Here is a 21,494-nt window from a genome sequence, read left to right on the forward strand (position 1 = left end):
GACACAAATGAATGGGTGGGTCTCTGGAGGATATGATGGTTACACCGTTTTACGCTTCACCTTGACTGAACATGTACAATACAAATCTTAGTCATAATGAGTCTTGGAGAAGGAAAGGTCGGCGAGGGCCCCCTGCTCTAATTTGTAAGGTTTGTTTCTCAGTAGATTCACCAGGGTGTAACCTGTCTCTTTCCCAGGGCATGATGGGATAGGCTCCAGCCCCCCGCAGCCCTGAAGGGGGATTAGCAGCTCAGACAATGGCCTGATAGATAACATGGATGGATTATTCATACTCACACCCTGAGATTATCTGGGATGAAGAGGATATTTTTCACCTATAACTATCATACAGTTTATTTTAAGAAGTAAAAAACCTGGCTCATTTAAAGCTGGTCTTCTATGGGGAAGACAAAAGTTCAACAAAGCAAAAAATGTCAAGGTATTCTCCTGGCAAATGGCTTGTGTCGGATGGGTATTTCATAGTCAAATACATACTTAAAAAAATATTTATAACAGAAAACCTCAAACCTTTCTTCTTTATGATTATAGTTGTGTCAGAGGCAGACATTAAAATGTGTTTCTGCATCCTTTTTTAGTATTCTTTTTACATGTTTAGCAAATGTTTCATTCTTAGATTGTAGGTGATGGGGTTGAAACTGTGATTTAATTAGCTGTGTTCAAATTTGGTCAATCATGTGGGTTCAATACACTTGAATTATTTCTGCCTATGCTCTTTCTAAAACTATAATAAGTATTACATAAATACACTGCAAACAAATGATCTGCTAAACTGTGATTAAAATAAAATAAAAGTGAAAGCTCTGCTGCCCTCCTGCGACAGAAGAAGCACTATTAACTGAATGCTGCATTCAGGGCATGTAAAAAAAAGGTAATTGCAGGAGTCTCGTTGAAAAACACATTTTGCTTCAATATGTTGAGAGGCATAACAACCTTTATTTCTTACAGTATGTATAACATATGTTTAAATGTGTGATTTGTTTGTGTTAGCGTCATCTAGCATATTAATTTAGCATGGGATAGAATATAACCGATATGATTGAGTCGCTCTAACGTACATCACCACAATTTCCCATATACTATGAATGCAGCACTAGGACCAGACTGCCTCACATTGTTAAGGTTGATTTCTCCCGTTCAAGCCAACATTTTTCTCTCCCGTGAGCCAAACCGGGGTCAGAGGCTCCCACAAAACGCATGAAATCTCGGCTACGTGTGGCAGGGGACGCGCACCGTTAAACTGTAAGATACTCCGCAGTGAATTGCTACAATTAGAGTCAGTAGTCGGCATCAAGAAAGAGTCAGTAGCGCTCGGTATAAACAAGCTAACGATAATGTTCACGATTCAAAATATGTCATATTCACAGGGGCGGCGAGTCATTGTTGTAAATAAGAAAAGCTCATGTGTTCGGCTTTTAGTTTGGGTTTCTGGGGGGTGTGGCTTTTTTAGTACGAACTTAAACTGGGTTAAACACCTGTCTCAGGTCCTTATTTAAAGAAGATATGACTTTACTCAGCAGTCATTTTTTCCCCTTGCTGGGCTGAAAGGAGGAGGCTAGCGTGTTTCCCATGGCTACACCAAGCTTTCACATGGGGGGGTTAGTTTATTCGCCTTCCTTATTAGTGGTGACTTAATTATTGTTACTATTATCTTAAGCAGCTGTTATTTAGTCCATTCATTGAAACGGGTGAAATAATAGAGATAGTAGGGACGGGGAGAGCAGCTCCAGGATTCGTGACGTCGCCCCGGAGGTGCAGGTTCATTAGTCCGTCAGTTAGGACTCCTTTTGTTTGCACACCTTCTTCCAGTTCATAGTCGACGTTTAATGGTTTACCCCCCCCCCTCTGTTGATGTGTTTCCCACTGGCTTCGGAAGCTCTAACATGAGGAGGGTTGTTTGGCTGTAACCCTGCCCAGACCGGAGGCTGCTGGTAGGGATGGTGCCGCTGTGAAGAGCCGGGGTGCCGTTTTTCCGAGGACATGCCTGCGGTCGGTGGAAAAGGGAGGAAGTGCCTGGACAACATGACTGTTTTCAACCAAGAAAATGTTGAGGAATTTTACGTTATTGGAGACGAGCTGGGGAGGTAAGTTTCATTTATTGAGGTATATTCTTATTCCGTATAAACTTCCCATTTTTAAGGTAGAAGTGCGAGAGCGAGGGTGAGGAAACTACCTTATCTCAGTTTATACAGGATTATATTAAGCATTTTTACCTATCTGTCTATTCATATAGCAAAACCTTGATGTATGTTGTCATGCCACAACAATGCATACAGATTTAAAGCACATACAGTGATGCACACTGTCATTCAAGCATGCTCAATACTGATCCTGTGTCCCCACATGCATCCCCCCACTGTGATTAATGCAGTCCATAATGCATCAATGTCAGTGATGAAGCGGTTAGCGTCTGGTACTGTTGCTGCCTCTGCCTGGAGATTTATTGCAAGAGGAAGCCGGATGGTATCACTGTACTGTATACATCTTTACAGGGAGAGGATTTACATCATGACACCGCCTGCTTTCATTTCATTCACACAGTGTTTGGTCAAAGGTGAAAGCTCTACACAGAGAAACAACAATGTAGATGATAGAATGTGCCAAGACAGGTGTTTTGGTGCTTTGGGTTGTCTTTTTTTGTCTGTTGAGTTTCTTTCTATCACAAACAAGGGGGCCACATTCAAGCAAAAGACTGAGTGATGGCCTTGTGTTCCATTTAATATGAAACCGCAGTGTTAAAACTGATGGCTGTTTAGTTCTTAGCTTAATTTTTCTGCTGCATGGATCAAAACGATACCCTAAATACCACCCATGACTGTCAGAAACATGGAAATGGATCTCCGTGAGCTTCTGGTTATCAAAGTGACACATGTACTTGGTTTTGGTAATAATCAACCAATTGTTTTCTGATCTCCAGGGCCTGTCTGGCAACACTGCTTCTCCTATTAGCGCTCACCTTCCAGCACTGTGGGGGAGAGCTGAGGCTGCTCTAGTTGCTTTACTATGCTACTTTGGTAATAGAGACGGTTGAGGAGCTTTGCGTAATGGGATTGAATTTCTGGCTGGAGGTTAAGAGACGGCTATGTCAGTGTGATAGTCACATTTGGTCGTAATTCCAACATCAGGATCCAGTCTCTATTGTGAGCTGAGTGTAGCTTTAAGATGTTAAATTGGGTTGTGTACCCTCATAGTTCAATAGGCAGGGCTATTTTGACATTATGTTGAAATATGGTAAACATTGGCTGCTCTTGTAATAAAGGCATCTATGCAAGCTGCTGTTTTGAGTCCGCTCTAATATAGAGCAACCGACTGGGTATTGTGCAAGGCTGATTTTGAAAGGATTTACCTGTAATGAGACAAGAGTATTATGTATGACTTAGGGGAGTTTAAGGCAACCGCAAGGTAAGAAAAATACATTAAGTACAGTTGGTTCAGTTGATGATTTATCAGTGAGAGGCATGTTTTGCTTTGGGTGAAAAAGGGCAGTTGCTGCTGCAGGTTGTAATTTCAAATCACAAACAAATACCATTTTAGAAAATGTATTCTGCTTTCATCAGCAGGCCAGTACTTTTTATTTTCTATTTTCTATTTTGGGTAAAGCGTAAATGAATGCCCTCAAACGGCGAGGGAACAGGTGGATCAAAACTCATGAACCAGGTTGCCTTCATTAAAAAAGTAAATGATGTGTACTTAAAACCATTTACTGAATCTAACCTTGAATGGCATGCAAACCATAGGATAAGAATAAGCAAATGTATGAATCTCGTGCTGTATATTAACACATTTTAAAACATGTTCTTACATGCTTTAACCTAGATGGACTTTGGAGAAACCAGTTAATTTATTATCAAAAACTGGTGAATCTGTCTATTCATTAGCTAGATTACAGCGGCATGACCTGCACTGTAATGCCTTGCACACTTAAAGACAGAGAGGCTTTTGATCCGACTGTACTCCCGGCCTGACTCTGGCTTGAATTGGAATGAGGCCCAATTTGGTTTGGCAAAAGAAGAAAATGGGAAATCACCCAAGCAGGGACTTTATCCTTTCACTGACACTGATACTGCCTGCTTTACTTTGCATGCATGGTGGAACTGAAGTCTGGTGAAGCCAAGCATCTAAGCTTCATTAGTAGCTAGTAGGGATGGGTACCGAGCCCCGGTATTAAACGGGCCCCGGGGCTGAATTATTAAAGACCGTTTTACCGTTAAGCTCCGACGTTATCGGTCTTTTTATCGGTACTGGAGACATCTAAAATATATGTCATATGCATTATGCTACACAAACATTATATTGCAGTTTTAGTGTCAACTCCGTTATCTAATATGCAAAAAGACTGCAAAATGCGTCTATGATTATTTTTTGTATTTTCGATCTTTCCAATCCAGACGAGAGATCTCTCTCTCTCCCCCGTCTGTGTGCGAGGGGGCGGGGCAGTTTACACACACGCGGCTCACACACACACACACACACACACACACACACACACACACACACACACACACACACACACACACTCACTCTCGATGTGGACAATGCTCGTTGCCAAAAGTGCGATAAGAGTTTAGCATGTAAGGGCGGTAACACGAGCAATTTGTCTAAACATCTTGCAAAGGTGCACCACATTCAGACGTAGAAATGCACCGGGTTCGACTGTCTTCCTAGTAGCTCTGTAGCCCCATCCACGAGTAACGTTTCCACGTCGGGTATTATGTATGCTAGCAGCAACACACGGAGTTAACTAAATTATATAAACATGGATTAATGATTAGAGGTAACTGAGTGATTTATTTTGTTAAAGTTTCAGCTACAATGAAACAACCCTGGTGCTGTTTCTTTTGATGGGAAATATTATTTATTTAATTTAAATAAAAAGCAATGTTAATTTTGTTCACAATTTGTTTAGTTAGTTTACCTTATTTTTTTCTCCAAAAGAACCGATAACAATACCGTTAAAGGACCGGATCGATAAGCAGTATCGATAAAAGTAGTAGTACCGTTTAAGCCTTAACGATACCCATCCCTAGTAGCTAGCTACAGTGAGCATGCAGGCTCAGTATAATATGAAGGAGGGTGTGAAAGAAGCAATGCAGCTACATAAATGTGCAGTCTGATCCTGTCTCAAAGTGTTTCCCCGGCCACTGGAATCACCTTCTAAGTCTTTACTCTCCAGAGTGATGGATTCATCAGACCTTGATTCAACCTCTTTTTGACCTGGATCAGTGTTTCTCTTCTTTGTCAAAGTGGTGTGTGGTGTTCCAAATAGAGCTGCGTTTTTAAATAGCTAATCGCTATTGTTTTGACTGATATTGCAATTGCGATACGGTTTACGATATTAGGAGGGATTGATCATTTTCTAATCGTTCTTGTCATTATTCTTGAAATATATATTAATATAATGATGTAATGATTTTTTATGTGGACCTCTACCAAACATTTTTTTGTTTTAAATCTGTATAATATCAGTTGTAGGATGAAATATCCCAGCAGCAATACTTGATATTTCAACACAGTCTCACTCCTTGATCGTCAAAGAGCGACGCTTGGTCAGGGTCCTTTGGCGTGCATTTGTGACGCACCGAGTCTCCTTCAGCTTCATAAACGGACGCAAAGAGCTTTCAACTGATTGCAATGTATTCCCATCGGCGGCGGTAATTGACGCTCAGGGAAGCACCGCATCGGTCCATGTCGGCAGCAGTTAAAGGCAATGTGAGCGTCCATTCCCATTGGATAACGGAGAATTTTACACCCGGAAGTAAGTATTCTCCTTACTGTCGATTGATTTTACAGTGATATCTGCACTACTCATCAACTCAAAAACACCAGATTATCCTTGTTAATTACACAACATTGATTGGTTTAAATTGTGCACAATGCTTTTGTGTTTTTCCCCTTCGATTCGCACACTATCCAAAACTGGACTCGTACGTGTCCACCCCCCCAGAACAGACAGAACAGTTTGTGGCTGGGGTGATGGGGGGTCTTTTATAATCCTGAGGGCTTTCTTTAAGGTTGACCTGGTATTTTTAATCCACTACATTTATTTTAGTTACTTTACAGATTTGGATTAATGATGTGAAATATAAACAACCCTTAAATCAGACTTCAGTTACACCTGAGTAAAATCAGGGAAGGTGATTGTCAAGTGCCAACAATCAGGCGAGATATGAAATAGTTGGTGCTTGAAAAGAATACAAATGTATCTGCAGATCCCTATAAAGCATATTCATTACTCGTTATTCTCTAATCGTTCATCAAAAACTGTATATAATGGCTATTTTGCACATCCCTTTCAAGATTTTCAAAGGTTTATTGACATAATATACACAACTACGGTGTAGTTATGCAATGAATGAAAAACTTGGGTCGCAGGTTCCTCAACAGTGCATTACAAGACATCTATCAATATGCGTGTATACCTCCACCATTAAACTGTCGTATTCTGCACATTTCTTATTCTATCTACATACATCTTATAAGAGTATAATTAACATGTATAATATCAGTTAAAATAAGTGCTTCAACATAGTTAACTTTGCAGGAGAGTTGATTGTCAAGTCCCAAAACAAACCATGCAATATATTAAACGTTAAGTACTTTGTCAGGCTTAATATTTATCTGTAGATACCCCCAAAGCTTTTTGCTTACATGTATTTAAAAGAAGACCTTAACCTAAAGTATTATTTAATGTTTAAATAAAGCCTAAGTAGTTTTTCTGTTTTGCACATCCTCCTATTAATATCTTTGTACATCCGGCACTAAACTGCTTTATTCTAGATATCACTTACAGTATCTTCTTGATATTTTCTATTCTATATTTCTATCATTGACCTTCTACTTTCCCCCTATTTTGTATATACTCTTAATATTTAAATGTTTTCATCAAATATAACACATTCAACAAAACATGGAGCAGACCTTAGGCAAGGCAAGTTTATATAGCACCTTCAGTGTTTCCCACAGAATTGGATTCTATATCCCCCCCCCCCCCCCCCCGACAAGAAACGCCAAAGGCCCCTTAACCTATTCGGGTGGTCCACGCATCCACCCCCCCCCTCAAATAAGATAATACATGCGAGTTCATGGCTACTGTAGACAACGTTCTTGTTGCTCTGTGTTGCGTTGTTAATGAGTGAAACACACCGGAGTTGAGGATCTGTGGGGTTTATTTTCCCAAAAATATAATTTACAATTTACAATTTAGGCATTTAGCAGACGCCTTATTCCAAAGCGACTTACAATGACCAATTACAGGGACATTCTCCCTGGAGTAACCGAGGGTGGCTTACTCAAGGGCACACTAGTAGTGGTGTTCCAGGCAGGATTTGAACTCGCAACCTTCCGATCATCAGCCCACCTCACTATCCATTAGACCACCAAAAAAATAAATAACAATAAAATAAATAATTTCTTTTTTTATGAGATCCATTTGTGGCGGTCGATATTTAATTGTGGCGGCCCGCCACAAATAAATCAATGTATGGGAAACACTGACCTTTCAACACAAGGCAATTCAAAGTGCTTTACAAAAATGAAAGACATTAAGAAAAAGGCATTTAAAAACAGTCATTAAAAAGCAACACAATCTACCTGCATTGCAATTACTCTAAACGTGCGATAACGTGCTTTAACCACTAGGTGGTTCGGGTTAAAAAGCTGTCAAGTTTACAGTGTTAACAAAATAAAATATACTGCTGTTTCTGGTTTAGTTTACGACGGATATATTTTGTTATCCACAGACGACCACACATATTGTTTTGATATTTGTAACACAAAAGCGATGGGAAAAACCCACAGCAACACAGAAAAGATGGTCTTAACATGACCCAGCGGTCTAGTAGTTAATAAAAAATAATAATATCAAACAAAATATTACTATTAACTTTATTGTGCAATTAAAACAGAACGCTAACAGAATGGTTTCCGGTCTATTCTGAGGCCCAATCTCTGTAGATAAATAAAGAACTAAGCCAGATGTGTAATATTTAATGCAGCCGAACCATTTATTACAATGCATGTATGTGATGACTTTCAAAGAGTAAAGCAAGCACTGCTGAATAAAGTATGATTTTATCTTTTACGAAACGTTGTTTTTCATATGGAATACAGTCAGAGGTCAACCAATCACAGAGCTTGAGGACTAATCACGGGGTTTGTCGAGCAAAGCGCATGGTGTAGTCTCAAACGATAGCTGAGGATTATGGGTAGTGTAGTGTCTTCGGCCATCCTAAACTCCGATACAACTATTTGTTTCTCAGAGTCGAAGGGGAAAAACATTGTACACAATTTAAACCAATCAATGTTGTGTAACCAGGATAATCTGGTGTTTTTGAGTTGATGAGTAGTGCAGATATCACTGTAAAATCAATCGACACTAAGGAGAATACTTACTTCCGGGTGTAAAATTCTCCGTTATCCAATGGGAATGGACGCTCACATTGCCTTTTTAACTGCCGCCGACATGGACCGATGCGGTGCTTCCCTGAGCGTCAAATACCGCCGCCGATGGGAATACATTGCAATCAGTTGAAAGCTCTTTGCGTCCGTTTATGAAGCTGAAGGAGACTCGGCGCGTCACAACTGCACGCCAAAGGACCCTGACCAAGCGTCGCTATTGGACGATCAGGGAGTGAGACTGTGTTGGATATTTTAACACAGTTAGCCTTTAACAAACATTGTGCTTTCTATGATTCGAATATTGCCCTTGTCCATATTGCGATTCTCAATACAATTTTAGATTAATCGTGCAGCCCGAATACCAACCCTCTAGAGGTGCAGAAGGCAACTTCAATCATTGAAAGTGCAAAATGCTCTGTCATTAAGAGATATCAGTGGAGTCGCCACCCCGGCTGCTGTTCTCCTGAACGCCCATTTTCTCTAAAAGGCCGAGCACTGACCACATCTGTGCTCAGTTGATCTCTAATTGCCTCCCAGATTGGCAGATCAATTCTATTTTCTGGGCCGAGATCAGCAGGGAATAATTGAAGACAGTTCACAGTTACTAGTGTCTAAAGGATATCAAATTTGATACCTCTTTGAAATGATGGTTAAGTGAAGAGAGAAGCATTGTTGAGGCGTTAAAGATTTTCATAGTAGTGGTGTGTCGCCTGGCTGTTAAACCTGTTTGGAAAAAAACCAAACGCACTATCATGGCTTAGGGCCTCTCAAGCCTGCAGTTGAGAAATAGCTGCACATTGAAGGGCGTGTCATTTTTTCCATTGGTCAATACATTGTGCCAGAGCTAAATGATTATGTTGACTAAGTGCACCGAGTATTTGATGAGCAAAATATAATTGGGAATTCTTTGGACTAATTATGGTTTAAATAATATTTTAAACAAAAATGCCATTGCTGTTCGTTCTGCTTGGTTAATGTGAAATATTTAGGTTTTTGGGGTTGGTCTACCAAATTATTATTCTGTTAATTGAGAGAATACTCAGGAAATAAATGATAAAGTGGAAACAACCATTAGTTTCACCATTTATACAGTATGTGTGTGTGTGTGTATATATAACCAATTGCATGGCAAAGAAGATGAGTATTGAGTGTTTTCCTTTTAATTGTACTGCCATAAGTGCTTTTAAAACATATTTTACACCCTAATTTGAGAGAAAAACTGAACTTAAACCCATACTAATTCAATTCTAATGTTGCCAAGCTACTCTCAGGTGATGTTTTCTGTTGTCTGGGGATGGGGGGAAACTGGGACACCGTACAGCCTTTACAATCAAGATTGTTTTTCCATTGCTGTCAACTGAGAGAGAAACCCCCATCATGTCGGCAGTAGACAACACTGACTGGTTGATATCTGATCTTTCTTTCAAGGCATTGAATATCACAACAGTCTAAAATATCAACAAGCCATTTTTCTGGTCTGACCACAGCTTGCAATGGGTCAAAAATATCAAAGTATTTATGAGGAACAGGCGGTCGGGTCATGTGTTCTTCTTCAGTTTCCATGTTGTCATTTGTTTGGAGACACACTGACGCTGCTGTTTTCTGGACTTGGAGAGAGAAACATGAACTAAGACATTCGCTGACTGTGGAATTAATTTGGCTTTGTGCCTTTCATCTCATCCTCAGGGCAGGTTTTGCACTTTGCATATTTTTTGCAGTGCTCTGCCCCTATCATTAGTCTGCATTAATCTAACTGCCGTACCAATTGGCCCTCTTGTGTCTATCTGACGGGTGTGTGGCAGCCATCCGTAGAGGAGAAGGGGTCGGTGTATTTCAGCAGGGATTCTGCAATGCAAATGAACTTAAGACGCCAGGACTGTATTTGGGCGATTCCTCAGTAAAAACCACCCCAAAGACTAATTTCTATGAATACAAAATAGGATTATATTCAAATGATATTCATGAATTAAATGGTGATACAATTTAGACTGTATTTTACCAGCAAGAAACTGTCACTCTCTATGCAGTCCATTAGAAATACATCTACAGAATATTCACTACAACAAACAGTGACATCCTTTTTGCTATCACACACGCACCGGCTAATGCCATGCAGCACTCCATGCAGACTGTGCCCCAGCTACTGACCTAGATTTACCCCCCTACCCTGGCTTGCATTATTGGGTGGAGGGGCAGTCTGGGTAGCAGGAGTGTCCTTAATGATGCCTGCCACTCACTCACCCCCCCTTCCCCACCCCACCCTCCTCCTTTAACCCAGGGAGCATTAGCACTGTTGCATAAATGCAGTGGTACCTCTTTTCCGTCTGAGACTAAGGATAAGGTTTCCAGTCCATTACATATGCAGGTTTTTCTATCACTAATAACATGTTACTGACTATTACAGCTTTGATTTGAGGTTGTTTTATAAAGAAAGCTAAACAAAAAAAAAAGAAGAAACGCAATGTTTACACAATGGGACTAAATTATTTCATATGTATCAGTTCCTCTTTTGACCCCCAGTTGAGTTTAACGGTTTGTCAGTATTGTCACTTTACTTTTTAAGTTGATACCTTTATTTCCCTATAGCTCTTGGAGATTATATAATATAATACTGATTTAATGTGTACCCTTCCTACAAATGCTTGTCCATAGAGCAAAATATAGTCAGTATTTATTCTACCTTTCTTTGATTTTCAACATGGCCATATAATACGTCAGTAAACACCCCACTAGTGTATTTCTGAAGCTCGTTGTATGTAAAAACAGCGCTTGCTAACAAGTGGCTAAATGGGACTACTTAGCGCCATCAGGCAAAACATTAGCCGACTTTAGCTTAGCGGTGGTGATGTAATGCAACCATCATGCAGTGGCGGCGCCAGAGATTTTCTTTTGGGGGTGCTGTGGGGTAGCTTGACTTTTCATAGAGGCTGCTCAAACATGTATAGGGTTTCCCATTAATGTACCGGCGCTACAGTGGAATTTTCTACTGCACTTTCTACCCACACGCACATACACAGTACACACTGTTACAATGAAGGCTCGATAATCAGCTCACGGCATATAGGTGTAAGCAGGGGTAAAGTGCTATTTTTATAAGTGGGGGGCGGACCTCACATCCTCTAGGGGGGGGGGGCATGCTCCCCCGGGAAGATCTTTTTTTAAATATTGAAGTTAAAAGCTTCAATCTGGTGCACTTTGGGAGCAACATGAAGAGATCTATGGATACATCTCTCAACACCTATATGAAACAGAACTGTAAACAGATTTACTATTTCTTTATGGATATTTTACAAATCACACCCTTTTAAACTGTATTCTTGTTTTACTGTCATATAGTATTTCATAACTGTTTTACATGTATTCTCTTCATATGAAGGTGTGCCTCGGAAATGATCTTTTACATCATTTGTGACCAAACCGTTTGAGACCCACTGAGATAACTTAGACTAAACTTAACTATCTAAACACTCAGAGAGTCCTTTAGCTCACCTGAGTCTCTGGAAACAGCTCCTTATGTCCGTTAGTGCAGCTAGCTAACCAGATGCTAACAACACGTTCCCTGCTGGCACCGGTTCTCTCTCACTCTCACTCTCACTCTCACTCTCACTCTCACTCTCACTCTCTCTCAATCACAATAAATGCGCTATTGCCACACAGAGCCGAGCTTGAATGAAACACAGAGACCCAGAAGTACTTGTACTGTAGCATATTATTCTCGAATCAATCAATTTTTTAATTATGAATTTCACACACAAAAAAAAAGACACATACATTTCTTGGGGGTGCTTAGGGGGTGCTATGGCTATCCTAGGGGGAGCTGCAGCACCCCCTAGCGCCCCCCTGGCGCCGCCTATGCCATCATGTAGTTTGTATAGCCTTACGTTAGTTTTTTACTACTCATAATTACATTTACGCTTCAACTACTATAAACATGTTGTTATTGTAACATCATTATTATTTCGTGATGTTTTTGAAAATCCAATGGAATTAATTCCCATTTATTTTAGTCGAGGGATCCCTTGCGATGCTAACATCCGGGTCGGCCAACAAAAATATGTCATATGTCATCACCCCACAACTTAGGTCACACTCAAATCTGTAGCTCACAGAGGGAAATAAGCTTTACATTTCTGCTGTCATTTATTTGTGATCACTTGGTACTGAATGTCAAAACATACCCTCCCAATGTTTATTGTAGGCATCAGATATGGGGTCAAGAGGTCAAACTGAGATGCCATTGATAACTGTAATAGTAGGATAACACTACAAGACCTATCTATCTGCGGTTGCCAACACCTTGCATTAATTTACATTTGACTCATTTAGTATGACACACTTATCTACAACACTGAGTACACTAAGTGCAATAGACCCAGTGTGTATTGCCAACATTATGCAGCAGCAGTAAGGAGGATGGATGTGTCAGAGGTATGTTGATATTCCTGTGATTTCAGGATCATCATGCAAGAGATAAATGGTAAACAAAATATAAATACATAACTTATACCAATTTGTTTGGTGCCTAGAAGTAGAAATATTGCAGAAGACGTACTGGCCGACAGTATTCCTACAGGATTTACTCAGATTTTCTTCCCCTTCATGCTCTCTATCTTTGTCTCGAAAGTCAGTCTGTCAGTCTGTCCATCTCTGCCCTGGGAGACTTATGCCTTGTGATTGTTCCACTCACACCCCAAAAATTGAAATCTGACTCACTTGGAATGTCCCCTAGGAACATAATGAGTTATTTTCAATTAATCTCTGCCGTCATTTGAGGATAATTGGATCCCTGCCAACTGTGTTAGCGGGTGAATGGCAGGGGTGTCATACTCCATGTGCGTGTATTTGGGGGGGGGGGGGGGGGGTTGGAGGGGCTGCTACAACCCTTCGTGGTCAATTAGGAGAGATCTGCGAGCAGTGAAGCTTGGAAACTGAGGGGCTATAATCGTCTGGGAAAAAGACAACTTTTCCCTTTTCTGTCTTTCATCCTTCTTGTATTACTTTTGCACTCTTTCTAATACCCAGTCAAGGGCCATTTTCACCATCCATTAACAATAACAAATCTGATGACAGTACCTACTGTACTATTACATGGAGCCTTTTGGTCCCAAAATAGTAAGTAGGATAGAAGTCTTATGGCGCGTTTCCACTACACGGCCTCGCTCGGTATGGCTAGGCTCACTTTATGCTGCGTTTCCATTACAGTTTAGGAACTGGGGTAGTAACTATAGTAACGCAGTGTAGGCGGAGCCGTGACGTCATCTTCAATGAGCACCCCAGAAAAACAACACAGCCGTTAGCTGTTAGCACTCAGAGCTCACAGCTCCTCATATCTGTTCAGAAACTAGACAAAAGTTAAACAAGTACAAACCACAGACTGTCTGTGTCATGGTGAATACAGTCGCTGGTTTATTTATGTCTGTATAGGCCGTTGTTGTGAGTGTGGACGGTCGGAGCATACACTGCGTTAGCTTAGCCGATCTCCATTAGACAACACACATTTTAAAAGGTTTTTCCCCTGCCGTCTGTCTGCACACTTGTCAAAGCATTAATTCATGGTTTTTACTAACCGGTATCAGTATGTTGTTACTTCGGCATCATTTTGAAACGTGTATTACAATTAAATCACGGTCAAATATGTTTATCTTGTTGTAGTTGTAGCCCCCTTGCCAGCGATTCTCTCTCTAGTTTAGCATACTCAGCCCGACTCAGCCTGGTTGTTCCTGGCCCTAGAACCACGATTTTATGGGGCCAGAAAAACTGTGAATTAGGACCCGCTAGCCGGTACTAGGCCAAGTGGAAACGCAACCAAAAACGGGCCGCTGACGTCACAGCTCTCTTAAACGGGGCTCCGCGCTGCAGTGGAAACGCGCCATTATTCTCTTTGAAAAAGGTTATGTAAACATTTTATTATAAAAAAAATGTGGTGGTTTTTTGGGAATATCTTTTTCTTATCACAAATTCTCCCCCATGTAAGTTGAAGACATCTCTTTGGTAAGATCCAGGCAGTGCTTCATGTCAGACTGCATTTCTTTGCAACTATCAAGCATACAATATATTTTGCTAATGTTTATTTGCGTCCAAGATATATGAAGCACTTTGAGATGCATTTCATCAGCACCCAGAAAGATAATCGTAAACATATTGATTACAGGCTTAATGTATGTTGTTATCATCGATAAAGCCTCAGTCTGTTTCAAGCTTGCATTTCCGGTGAAGCGCATAATTAATGACTGCTTGTAATTGCTGTCTGTTAGAGAAACTACAGCAGCGCAAAAGCTATGTTTCCAATACTGAGCTTATTTAAACCACATGATCTGTACTGAGCATTTGGTTTAAGCCACGCCTCAGATTTTTATTCAAATTTGAACCATTATGTGCGATTTTGAGTCTTGTAATGCTTTGGATAGTTGCTGAGGTGTTCCTGAGTGCCGCAATGCTCATTCAGGTGATAAACCTAATTTGTGGAATTCCTTGGTTTGTTTGGCAAAGGTTTCCAGTTATGTTGAAAGTATATCACCTATCTGTATTGGTTTGGACTTTGCTTGGGACTGTCTCATCCAGTTAATGAACAAACAGGGCTTTACGTAGCCAGTAGATTCTGCCTGACTTTTAATCAAATGTTAGCAATGTTTTGATAACAATAGCATGTTGTGTGTTCAGGGAACTTACCCAATATTTCTACCTACTGTACCTACCTACCCACCTACCTACATCACTATACAGAAGCTTAGCAGAAGTGAACGTAACTTACAGTAACATCAGTTCTCTTTAATTGTTTCAAGCTTTAACGCCTTTAGCTGAAATGCTCAGATTGTAGCCCGCTACGTTAACAGTTTCAGCTGACACAATACATAACACAATGATTGATGAAATTCATCTTGTGTATCTCAAAGCGTCTGCGTAATTACGTAGAAAGTGTTTGTTGCCTCAAGCTTACCATTTAGTCTGGAATGTACTGAGCAAGTGTGCAATGCACCAAGTGACTGCTGCAAATGTTAAAGGCGATACAAAGTTATTATCTCTTTTTCACTTTTCTGTGCTCTCTCTCATTTTTTCACTTTGTACAGAGTCATAATGAAATCGGTTTCAGTAATACTGCCTAATTGTCAATAACATTGAAGAATATTATTGGGCCTTATAAATAGTAAATAGACATCCAAATGTAATCTAGGGATATAGGGGCAACGTACATTTCTGGTGGGGTTTATCCTCACAAAGTTTCTTGCCACACAGTTTCATGCACACATTTTCTGTTGCTTGTCTCTAGGTTGGTCATTGCTGTCATTCTGAGTTGCCTTGGCGATATTCATGCTCAAGCAGTGTGTTGTGTTTGGTTTCTTTGAAGGTCCTTTTCTTGAAGATCAATCTTTTGTCTTGTCTGTTATGTGTTTCAGCATTGAGATAATAAAGGTCAAGGCCTTTCAAAACTCCTTTCAGTTTTAATTAATGTCAACAAGGCCAGGAAATTCAACTCATAAAGTGCAGACATCATTCATTATTTGAATGTCATCAGCTGCCTACTTGTCCTTTTATAGATTGTCTCATAACAACAGGGTCACATCAACACACGTTTCATCAAGTGTTTGCTAAACCTACAAAACCTGTGTGTGTGCCTGCTCACTTTCCCTTAGTCATGACAGTTAGCCACCTCGAAACTTGCTGAATGTCAGTTTCACCAGACGTATAGGGGCCCTGTTTAAGGGGGCGAGTACGAAATAAAACAGGAGACGATGGATGGACCAGCTGAAGCACCAGCTGCCCCCCCCCAACCTTCTGCCATCTCCTTGGTTGTCAGAACAACGGTCTTGCACTTCTCTCAATTTGTATGCACAGCCTGATATCAGCCTGGGTTTTGCATCTGTATGTAGTCCTTCTGTTAAGCTAACTGAACACATTAGCAGAAGACAGGTAAACCAAAAAGAGGAGTATGACTACTGAGAAATGCTTAACCAATCTAAACATGAAGGTATTATGTTAAGGTGAGTGTAGTCGGATCTTAAATGTGTCTTCAATATTCTTTGTAGGTTTAAACTTAAATGATCAGATTTGACGGTATCACATCAACAATTGTAATACTGGCCATTCACTTCTTACAGATGTCTTTTTCAGAAATGTTCAGATACATAATCATATTGCATCAAACTGGAGACACAGCTAATTGTTTTTAGGGGGACCCACTCAACTATCAACGTCACTGCAATACGCAGGCCAAATTAGAATGACATTGACCTGGACATCAGCCGGTCAGTGACTACATGATTTTAATCGGTGGATTCATTGTCGGCAGTGTTTGAAGTGTCTGCCCCACTCTGTCTGAAAGGATTCGAATCAATCCTACAAGAATATAAATACAGACTTAAACTGATACATATCTAGTATTCAGTGCAGCTTTTTCAGCCCGCAAAGTATATCTTTTGAGAAAAGATGACCAAATCCTGGTCATTTATGAAGATCATTTTGGTGTTTATCATATTCACACAACATTTGCATAAATGATTAACTTGGGAAAGCCTTCCAATCTGCATGTAGGATAATAAGAGCTTCACAGTTAAATAACTCACTCCATCGTTTCACATACAACTTTTTATCAGGCATTTCTGGTTATGAACATTGACAATACATTTGTCTTTTTTTAAACTAGCAAAGAGATCAGTCAGATCAGATTAGGATAATTATCTGTTACCCACATACTGGGAGATCTTTTTTTAATCCACACCTGTATTTCTTAGATTACTTGCACTAAAGGGACTCCCTAGAGATCATAGTCGTAATGTTTTGGGTCTTGAGGAATCTGTTAAGCAGCTCTTGACAGTGAAAATGTTTGGGAACCATGGTGGCTGTAGATCATAACAACGGTGAAGAAACCCTTCACCTCTCTTTACCTCTAAGCACAATGTATCTATTGTTGCTGGTGCTGCTGTTGGTAACCTGTTGGTAAAACCTTGGAGCTGGGGGAGTGACATTCCTTTGACATGTTGAAAGGCTTTTCACTGTGGCTACTAGACAAGGGCAAACACTGCCTGCCTCTCATTTAGCTTTCTGTCAGTAATCTGTCTGTCAGTGCTGTCGCTTTTTCGTTTTTTAGGCTGCAACTGTTACTCCTCCCTCCTGAGTTCACATTTGGCCCTGGTCTGAAGTCATAGACTGTACCAACCAGCCTAGAAGTTTTAACATTGATTGAAGTAATGGAACATGACCTATGAATAATGCTGCTGTGGTTAACTGCTGACAAGTTACAGAGCTATCAACATTTACCAGCCAAAAGCAAGCGTCCAGTAGATTTGCATCACTCGCGTATTGTGCACCCTGCCTGCAGCTGTAATATGCCCAGATTAAGTCATCTAGAAAAAAATGTGAGGTTGGGTCAGACAACATTGAAAAAAAAAAAAAAGCTTGGGCTTCCCAAAAATGTATCTTTTTTTTTTTACCACAATCTCAAATCTTGTCATTAAACATCTATTTATATCCTGAAGTGTAAGACACATTTGTAAGTTTATATGTCAGCCACTATAATCATTTTGAATCCCTTAAAATGTGTTTTCATTCTTATCGTCAGTGACCAGCTAGAGCCACAGCAACACCACCACATTTTTGACTTGTGTTAACCTGCAAAGTCTCCCTTATGTACCTTTTTAAGGGACTAGGGCCTCTGTCTGACTAACAACCCAAAAAATAGAATGTGGTGTGATTTAGATTGGTCATTCAATTCATGCTGCAACTTACTATTATTTTCACACTTGTATGTAATTATCAATTGGTCTTTAAAACTGCAGAAAAGATTGTGAAATGACCAATTATCTGGCGCTTCAGTGGACACATGCTTCTCTAGTTTGATCATTACTGTGAAACCCAAAGACATTTAATATGTAACGGAAAAAGGAGAGTAATTAATCGACTATCAAAATCAGTTTAAGAGTGGGTGTTCGATTGATTGTTTCATGGTCACCGAGCCATGCTTTTTCTTCGGGGATGGGCTGCCCCTCCCTTGAACAGAATCAACTCTTCTCCTTTTTTATATTGCGGAATTCAAGTTGTATGGTTGTTAAACAGGAACTGATGCATTCCAGTGTAGCTCAAACACAGTTTTACCAACGAGAAACTAGTATCAACTCTTCTTATTTGTAGAATAGAAGTTAAGGTCAGAAAAAACACCGTCATGCCATCCTGACAAAATCCATATCCGTACACAAACAACTTAGAGGCTTCTCAATTCTCTAATTTCCCCTCCTCAACTCCTATCCTCGACTCCTATCCTCGTGATTTAGTCCCGCCCGCAGGAGATGCGAGCGGAGGAGTCGAGGAGGGGGAGAGAGGAGGGGAAGCAGCAGGCGTTTAGAGAAATAAGAAATCCTCTCCTCTGAGCGGTCATTTTAAAGGGACGTCCATTAATGATGACAGGAGGCACAGCAGCCCTCTGTTCATGACGACTTATATATTTACTTCATTCACAGTGCGGTATAATGAGACAATAACAGGCTACAGATGCGGACACACACACACACACACATATATTTATATAAATATATACAATTTCAGAATCAAACAAGTATGAGAGCACTCTCATAATAACGTAACACAATCAGAGACTGGATATATCCCCCCCCCCTCTCTCTGGTCGCTGAAATGGGGAATTGAAATGACGGGCCAAAAGTTGTATTAAAAGTAAGCATAGGCCACCAAACCAACTGAGACCCGTCTGTCCGCCGCATCTACGCACTGTACAACACGCACCTACACACTGTACCACACACACCTACAGCTCCTAAAGCATAATCAGGCTACAGCCATTGTGTATTTTATTATGTGAAGCACTAAATGGTCTTTAGAAAAATATCGACTCTTTGTTTGTAGATATCTACTAAATTAAAGCATACAAATAAAGAGAGTAATGTAGGCCTGTTATACTGAGTGATATATTATACACTGCTCTGCTTTCTGCACGGACCTCACAGCTGTTCTCACTGTAAACATCGCGTCGCGATGAAAGCAGTTAATAAAATAATATCCAGGGGATGCATGCAGAGCTGTCATTGGCTGAGATAAGTCCGGCCGTGCGTCTCGACTCTTTGAAACATCACTGTTCCCGGAAATGCATCCACGAAGGAGCCGTGGAGGACCGTGGAGGACCCATCAGTGTATCCTCGGTTATAGCTCCTCCAGAGAGCCTCCTCGACGCTCGATGCTCGGTCTTCAATGTGCATTTAGAGAAATGAGATGTCCTTCAACATGGCGCGCTGAAATCTATTTCCGGGTCACTACCGGAGGACCGAGGAGTCGAGGAGGCGAAATTGGAGTATTGAGAAGCCTTCCTTGTTTCAGCCCCCCCCCCAGGATTATCTACCAAACTCTTCCTTCCTTCAACCAGCGCTGGTTCCTCTGCTCAGTCTCTGAATCCTGTTGCCGTGGTTACCCTTCCGTTGTACACAATGGCATGGTGGTTGCATAATGTTTTTCTGCAGTTTGTGGTCCGCTCCACAGCTGAGTAGGCAGTGAGCACTCGGAGCCGCCCTCCCACACTTCGCTCCATGCTAATGAAAAGCTTGACCTCACTGGGGGGTTTTCACACTGAATCATACGGGACAGCAGAGAGCCTCGGAGCCTGTGCTCCCTGCTGCAAAGGCAACTTACTTTGGTCTCCGCAGTCATTGGTTAAACTTCATATAAGTGACAGTCAGTTTGACATTCTTCTATGAACATGTTGACAAGCTGACCACCAATGTGAAGGATGAGTAGAGTCACATTAAAAGCCTCTGATCGATTTGCGCCTTGGCCGTACTAACACCCTTCAGAGTACACAAGAACACATCATTGTTTTTAAGTGTGTGTATTATTTTTTTATTGTGGGATTCTCATAGAGTTTGTATCCAGAACTGGACAGGGGTTTCTGACATTGTCATTTGGGAAGATTGCAATTTGTGATCAAGGACCAATATCAACAAATAATTCATCTGTTGCACTTACAGTAGATGATAAAGTATATATTGACAATGTTGACTATATAGGACATATTGGAACACTTTCAGTAGGCAATACTACAGGCTGAAATGAATATGATAACAAACAAAACATTTGAACATGGTGCAGTTGTTCCCATTAATGACCTAGGCTGTGGTGGTCCGACCTATTCTATTTTGTCCCACCATACTTTCATAAGGAACTGAAAATATTTTGAACACTTCTCAACGGATGTGATAGCTTGTCAAGCGCATTTCCTCTGTGGTTATGCCGAGCTGCGCCTCAAGCGGCAACCTGGTACGCTTTAAAGGCCTGGTCAGGTTTTCCAAAAATATATTTACTATTAGTCCATTGGTTTTTAAATTGTCAAATATAGTTACAAAAAATGATGTAAAACCTTTCTAAAGTCCACTACTTCAAAGTGCTTCTTTGTCAAAACAAACCCTAAATATATTCAGTTTGCCTAACTAGAAAATATAGTTCCATACAAACGCTCTGTCAATCAGCCAATCAATTACCTGTATTACTTGTCTTTTCAGCATGGCAGTTTTCAGCTTGGAGAAAAAGTGAAAAAGATGTGTTCAGCAGCCTGCTTTGTAAAAGCAGTGATTGGGTATTTCAGATAACTAATGTGTCATTTGTCAGCAGTATGTTGTTGCTGTTCTGTTTGTTATCTCCTCTGTCATCTACACTTACCATTTCCTTTAGCACAGAAACACCCAAGATATTTGCAATGTAGAGGAAGTGCTAAGAGCTGTCTCCACTTCAGGACGAATAGACTGCCGTGCTGAATTTGGACACCGACAGAGGATGGTGTGCAGTGCCCTCGGGCTTTATTCCTCCCCTATGAGCCAAAGACAATTTAATTAACTAGAGAAGCAGAACTGTAATTGTAGTGACTAGGCATGCCACACCAAACAAAGATTGTTGATCTATTTCTATTCATGTACAGATGTGGATGGAAAATAAGTATGACCTTAATTCTCACAGGGGTATATGTTCTATCCTGTGGTTGGTAAATTGAGGTGGGCTGATCTGTTTAGGAATTCAGTTCAAAATGTGTTGGGGACCAGCTATCAAGGTTGAATGGTTTTCATGGAGGTTAGTAAGACCAACAGTGCATA

At 40.6% G+C, this 21,494-nt stretch overlaps 1 protein-coding gene across 2 annotated transcripts in view; it reads left to right on the top strand.

Moving 5' to 3' along the window:
• The first annotated feature begins 1,128 nt into the window (after window positions 1-1,128).
• Window positions 1,129-21,494, top strand: part of dapk1 (death-associated protein kinase 1) — a 90,035-nt gene continuing 69,669 nt past the window's right edge. The window contains exons 1-2 of one of the 2 annotated variants that reach the window (XM_034118523.1): window positions 1,129-1,260; window positions 1,895-2,102. In XM_034118523.1, the coding sequence (XP_033974414.1) occupies window positions 1,999-2,102 (104 nt within the window). In that variant the 5' untranslated portion in view covers window positions 1,129-1,260; window positions 1,895-1,998. The remainder of the gene's footprint in view (window positions 1,261-1,894; window positions 2,103-21,494) is intronic. The other variant, XM_034118524.1, reaches the window with a different exon arrangement.

Source organism: Trematomus bernacchii, unplaced genomic scaffold, assembly GCF_902827165.1.
Source record: "Trematomus bernacchii unplaced genomic scaffold, fTreBer1.1, whole genome shotgun sequence".
Classification (NCBI taxonomy): Eukaryota; Metazoa; Chordata; class Actinopteri; order Perciformes; family Nototheniidae; genus Trematomus; species Trematomus bernacchii.